At 48.7% G+C, this 6,293-nt stretch overlaps 1 protein-coding gene across 1 annotated transcript; it reads right to left on the reverse strand.

Moving 5' to 3' along the window:
* Positions 1-4,183: 4,183 nt before the first annotated feature.
* On the reverse strand, positions 4,184-5,528 carry LOC101671482 (protein SET-like). The gene is made up of 3 exons (XM_045070339.1): positions 5,116-5,528; positions 4,389-4,734; positions 4,184-4,291 (listed from the first exon to the last, which is right to left on the reverse strand). The coding sequence occupies exons 1-3, from the start codon at positions 5,526-5,528 to the stop codon at positions 4,184-4,186; spliced, it is 867 nt and encodes a 288-aa protein (XP_044926274.1).
* Between the last annotated feature and the right edge of the window lie 765 nt (positions 5,529-6,293).

The raw sequence follows: 6,293 nt of genomic DNA on the forward strand, positions 1-6,293 counted from the left end.
TGTTGATTAAGCCTTATTTTGTGTTGGGTTTAATCTCCACAGACATCTAGGGTACCCAGAGTCCCTGCAGACCCTTCCTGGTATCACTGCCTATCAGAGAAGGCAGAGGAGAGGATCCAGTAGAGGTGGGGGGTCCCAGTGAGAAGAAGGCAGGGAGATGGCATAGAAGGTGCACTAGGAGTTTCAAATTCCAGCTGTGGTTCACTAGGCCTAAGGGCCTAGCATGTGTGGGAGGCAATCAAATCTGGAAGACATTTGCACTTCCTCAAGGCCCGCAACCTTCCCCATGGCCTTCCTAGCAGCATCCTTTCTTCTTTGGATGCTGTCTGAGTCCTTGCCTTGGCTGTGGGGCCAGCCAAGGGGTGGCACATTGGCCCTCAGGCCACATGGACCCTCCTCCTGTCCCCTAGGATTATGTTGTTGAGAGCCTAGAGTGGTGGTTTTTTAACTACCATAGTCACCAGAGCTGTTAGGATCTGACTGAGGGGACCTCTCTTAGCATCAACCCCTTGATGGATGAAGTGGAGAGCAGAGGATGGGAAGGAGAGTGTCATGGTGAGTTGAACACCAGAAGTTGGTCTTTAGGCTTTTTCAGGGGCTTTGGTGACTGTCCCATGCCTTCTTTTGCCCCTCTGTCTTCCCATCTGCCTAAAATTGATTTGCTAATATCCAGTTTGCCTCTTGGGGTCATTATGATGCCCATGGTGACATTAGTTATTATGCATTGCCATGGAGGTCACTCTGCGGAGCCCATGTGTTGGTGGGTGGTGGGATTAGACCTTCTTATCTCCTTGTTGAGTGTCTACTCCCTCCCATGCAGGTGTGTGCTGAGCAGCATGGCCCATCTTTAGACACTCACCCAGGGTGTACTAGCAAGCACCCTGGATAAGGAGAGGGGTAGGTTTCATGAGTCAAGCAACATGATTCACTCTGCAGTGCAATTTTAAGAATCTTCATTCTTGGATGGTTCAACAGTCCTGAGGCCACTGACTGCCCTTCCTCCTGGTGTGAATTCATCCTTCCACTAGTACACAGTCCTCTGGGGCCCTGCAAGTTATGTCCAGCCAGAATGCTCTCAATACCCTGGAGATCCTCAAACTGGAGTTGTTGGTGTTTGTAGGCACCGGACTTGGGTCCTTTCATGAATCTATGAAGAGAATATTTGCTAGGTGCTGACCATATGCTCAGCAACTCTGGAGCACTCTCTGAAAACCCTTTTGCCTCAACTGGTACCTCATCTCTCTTCCAGCCAGAACTGAGGCCAGCTGATGCTAAGGAAGCATGACTGGGCCCTGGACTGCCAAGAGGGTCACTCATGGGATCCCGGGGCAAGCCAGGGCATGTGTGGGTTTGGTCATGAACACCAGTGCAGTCTTCTGGCTGCTCTTTCTGGGGTTCTATTGGCCCCCTTTTCTGGACTAATTTCTGCCCCAGGAGCTATATATATGCAATTTCTTTATGCTACCCAACATTACTGCCATTGTGATTATGCTGTGCCATTTACTCCTCTGGGGACAAGATTTCAGACTCTAAGTTGCAGAGCCCTTCACTGGGAACATCTGGTCTCCCCCGCCTGCCTGGGCATTGGGTGGGGGGAGGGGTTGTGAGCATCCACAAAAGTTGGGGGTCATCCAGAGTGGAGGGAGAAGCATCTTTACTGCAGGGAGTGTATACAGGAGGAATTCCAGGGATCATCTCACCTCATCGTCTTCAGGTAGCAGGCCTACCGGGTTTGGATGCAGGTGGGAAGAATCGAGTTCCTGGAACGTGAGGGGACTCTCCCCTGGGCCCAGTCTCCCCGCACAGCTCATAGGACAAGCGGGGAGAGGGCAGTGGAGATACCCATAATGTGTGAATGCCTACTTACTCTGGATTGGAGCATGGCAATTGAGTACAGTCCGCTTTCCTATGCTGAGTAGCCCCTGAAAACATTGGCCCTCCCTGGGCCCACTCTGGGAAGTTCGGACCTCCAAGTCGATTCTTTTTAAGCCCGCTGAGGCGAACAAGCATCCTTGTGGATTATTAGGCCCGTGTGAACAAGGCCTGGAGTCCGCTGGGTTGGGAACGGTGGCTGTAGGCAGGGACCGACTGATTATTCTCTGTTCTCCGGCGGCAGGGCCCAGCACATTTCAGCACCGTGGGCTGGACAGCGCCTTTCAGGGCGAGCTGGTGGCGGGCGGCAGGGCTGTCCTTTCTTAAGCAGACCTTTCGCGCGGAAGGAACAAGACAGGAACAGGACGGAGTTTCCAGGGTGGGCCCAGAGCTGGGGTTGGGGTGAGGGGCAGGGTGTCCTTGTCCCAGCGCAAGAGGCAGGTGTCACGTGACCCAGCGCCACCAATCCGCATTAGCCAGTGCCTGGACTTACGGCATTATGCAAACGCGGGGTGAAGCGTCTTCCCGGGGATGCTGGATCCTTGCCTAGGAAGCCACCCTATCTAGCAAACGCTACGACCAACGATGGGCCCAGGGAGGGCCTGAGAATCGCCCCAACCCACACAGCGAGGCAGGGGAGGGCCAGCACTAGGTAGGGCCTGAAACATCTGGAAAATCTCATTTCAGCTCAAACCTGTGAGAAAAACCACCAAACAAGCAGCCCTAAATTTACCTGCTATGGGCCTGTGGGCTCTCAGTCTGTGTCACCTCTCCACTTATTGCCTTTATCATAGCATTATGCTGCCGAGCCACGACGTCCAAACGTGCTCTCAAGGTCCTGGCAGCCTTGGGTACCTTTTTGGACACTGTCCTAGGGGTGGCTGTTCCCAGAAAGCCAGCCTTGAGGCAGCAAGACAGGTTCTCAGGTGACAAGAGGAGAATGTGACTTGAGAGAGCGGTCGTTTCTCCGCTACCAGGAGAAACAGAACTATTTGGATGTGACTGGGAAGAAGCAGTGCAGATATGCACTGTTCCTCCTCGGAGTAGTGGAGGGATCGGGTAGAGGGTAGAGGCGGGTGATACTGCGCCATCAGATGAGACCTGAAGGCAGTGCCGCTTTAGCCTGTTCATAGGATCAGAAAGGTCCGGGGAGACCCCAATGCAGGAGGGAGCACTCTTTAAAAGCTATGCTAGTTTTTTTTTTTTTTTCACATTTAGTTTTATTGTAACAAAGCAACTTTTACACTTCTAACGTTTAAAACTGAGCAGCCTCTTTCCTTTCCAGTGAAACAAAAAGAAAATTTAAAAATAAATAGGAGCAAAATTACAATAGAGAATGTCAATTCCAGAGGAGATCCTACAGGTTCTGCTGATTCTCCCATCGAATAGCAGGACTCAAGTCATCATTAGGAGAGAGCTCTATTTTAAAGGTGTCATCTTAAACTGCAAGGATGTCCGCTAAACATCACAAACATGCCAAAGGAGAAGCCATGTTGTCAAAATGCCCACTTAACCCACCCAAACATCTCAAACCCACCCTTTGCTGACCTTCTATAACCCCATTTTTAAAAAAAAGATTTTTATTTATTTATCAGAGAGAGAGAGGGAGAGAGAGTGAGCACAGACAGAATGGCAGGCAGAGGCAGAGGGAGAAGCAGGCTCCCTGCTGAGCAAGAGGCCTGATGTGGGACTCGATCCCAGGACGCTGGGATCATGACCTGAGCCGAAGGCAGAGGCTTAACCCACTGAGCCACTTAGGCGTCCCTATAACCCCATTTTTTAAAGTTTTTTTCAAACAAGAGAAAGTAGATAGGCACATGTTGGTAAATGTTTACTGTCCATATTCACATAGAGACACAGTGTAATCTCTGAGCCCAATACACAGAGAAAGGAGGAAAAAAGCTAGAATTCTATGGACTACTACACAGGGGACTAGCACCCTCCAGCTTCCAGGAGAGCTAAGGGAGCAGAAGCTTTTTCTTTTTTCCCACAGAAAAAAGTCTGGTGTTGATTCCATAAAGTTTTTGTTTTTGTTGAGACAGGAAAGGACAAAAATGAATTTGGAACAAAAAGGAGTAGAGATTCTTTTCCCACTGTAATTCTGCTCAAGCTATTCCCTCCCCTACCCACCCCCCCACCACAAATAAGCTGAAAACCATGGTAGAAAGGGAGAGAAAAAGGAGACTTCAAAAAATGGGGCGAATGAGCATGAGAGGAGAAAAGAAAAAGAAGAAGAAGAAAAAAGACAGCAACTTGCTCCCAGGGACTGAAGAAAATTTAAAAAGGAAGGTTAGAATCCATTAGTATTCCATCAGTCATCTTCTCCTTCATCCTCCACTCCTTCCTCCCCCTCATCATCATCTTCATCTTCTTCACCTTCATCCTCATCTCCTTCTTTATCAATATCTTCTGATCCTTCATCATCATCTTCTTCTTCTTCTTCTTCTTCTTCTTCTTCTTCTTCTTCTTCTTCTTCTTCTTCTTCTTCTTCCTCCTCCTCCTCCTCGTTCTTCTTCTTCTTCTTCTTCTTCTTCTTCTTCTTCTTCTCCTTCCCCTTTTTCATCATCCATATCGGGAACCAAGTAGTACTGTAAAGGATTTGGCCAAATACCACCTTTGAGGACCTCTCCTAACTCATCTTTGCCTGCATGAGAACAGTCAGTAAACCAGGTGAAGAAGCTCTCTGGTTCGTCATGCTGTCTCTTCCTGCTGGCTTTATTCTGTGTTTGACTTGAACGTTTCATCAAATCCTTTCCAGATTTCCATTTGATTTCAGTGGACTTTGAAGATGCATCACCACTCTCATTCAGATGGAATTCTTTGGGGAGAGCTTTATTTTTGAAGTAAGGGTTTTCATCAAAACAAAACTCTAGGGGCACCTGGGTGGCTCAGTGGGTTAAACCGCTGCCTTTGGCTCAGGTCATGATCTCAGGGTCCTGGGATCGAGTCCCGCATCGGGCTCTCCGCTCAGCAGGGAGCCTGCTTCCCTCTCTCCCTCTCTCTGCCTACTTGTGATCTTTCTCTGTCAAATAAATAAATAAAATCTTTAAAAAAAAGCCAAAAAACAAAAAACTCTAGGGGTGCCTGGGTGGCTCAGTGGGTTAAAGCCTCTGCCTTCAGCTCGGGTCATGGTCCCGGGGTCCAGGGAGCCTGCTTCCCTTCCTCTCTCTCTGCCTGCCTCTCAGCCTACTTGTGATCCTTCTCTCTCTGTCAAATAAATAAATAAAATCTTTAAAAAATAAATAAAAATCTATTCTGTAACCTGATTTAATATCTTCCAATTCTGTCACTTCAACTCTTGTCAAATAATGCAGCGTCTCTTCATCCTCCTCCCCAAGCAGTGCCGACACTAGTGGATGGTTGGCAGATGTTGTTACCCCCAAATTGGGGATTTTGGTGATCCATTCCGACCTCTTCTGAAAAAATGGTTGGCGGAGTTTGTTATATTTCTGTTCTACTTTCAAAATCTCACTGGCTTGTTCATTAAGTCTGTCTGTTTCATCTTGTACTTCATCAATATGTTCAGTTGCTTCTTGCTGTTCTTCTTCTCCCTTATGCAACTGCTGAGATGTTGATGTCTTCCATGACTTGGGGGCAGGAGGGAGTCTCGGTTTCTTCCTTTGAGGTGGGAGTGAAGACTGGCGTTTGGGAGCCATGCTGTGAGGAAACTCCACGAAACCAGGAGAGCATCTGGAAACTCTGATTGCTCGCTATGCTAATTTTTAAAGCTTCTTGTTTTGAAATACTCTGAAACTTTCTGGAGAAGGTGGTTCAAAGAACTTCAGTAAACCCATCGCTCCTCTTGAGCTCTTGTTAATGTTTTGCCAAGTTTCTTCTATTTTCTGCTTTCATTTTCTCCTTCCCTCCTTGTCTCTTGAGTACACACACTCATATGTGTTATCATCACTGTTGTTTTGAACTGCTTGCCAGTGAGTTGTATAGGTCTTATCTGCTTGTAGTCTGTGAAAGAGCCCAGTCACTGGGCATCGCTGGGAGCCACAGCCCAGTGGGGAATCAGCCTGATGGGGTAGGTGGGGATCTAAGTAGAGTGATCAATTTACTGGGGACACTGGGGGACCCTGTATCTCATGGTTTTCATCTCCTCAATGAGCCTATGGAGTAGGCTGTTTGCATCCCTCAAAAGGCAGGTAACCGCCCCCCCACAACTCTGTCGGGGGGGTGCCCAGCCAGGGAAGGAAGCCAGCTCTAGTCCCCACATCAGTGAACAGCTCCCATTCAGGGGCTGGAGCTGGGGAAGGGGCTGAATTATCCTGCTGCCACTTCCTGACCACCACTGACCATTTTCAGCAGTGTGATCTCTCTTCAGGAGGACCAGATTCTTGGCACAGGGCTTGGAAGTAGGACGTGAGTCCTGTCTACACATAGTAGGACACCCACACGGGCCCTATTGAGACAGTGTG

The sequence above is a fragment of the Mustela putorius genome, unplaced genomic scaffold, assembly GCF_011764305.1.
Source record: "Mustela putorius furo isolate JIRA1106 unplaced genomic scaffold, ASM1176430v1.1 tig00003962_pilon_pilon_pilon, whole genome shotgun sequence".
NCBI classification, from domain to species: domain Eukaryota; kingdom Metazoa; phylum Chordata; class Mammalia; order Carnivora; family Mustelidae; genus Mustela; species Mustela putorius.

Bases quoted from the DNA above. Each gene is read 5' to 3' on its own strand.
- LOC101671482 (XM_045070339.1), bottom strand. From the start codon at position 5,528: ATGGCTCCCAAACGCCAGTCTTCACTCCCACCTCAAAGGAAGAAACCG. The intron at 4,735-5,115 runs TTTATTTTTTAA...CCTAGAGTTTTG, and splicing joins GGTTACAGAATAGATTTTTA to TTTTGATGAAAACCCTTACT. The intron at 4,292-4,388 runs GAAGAAGAACGA...GAAGATGATGAT, and splicing joins AAGAAGAAGAAGAAGAAGAA to GAAGGATCAGAAGATATTGA.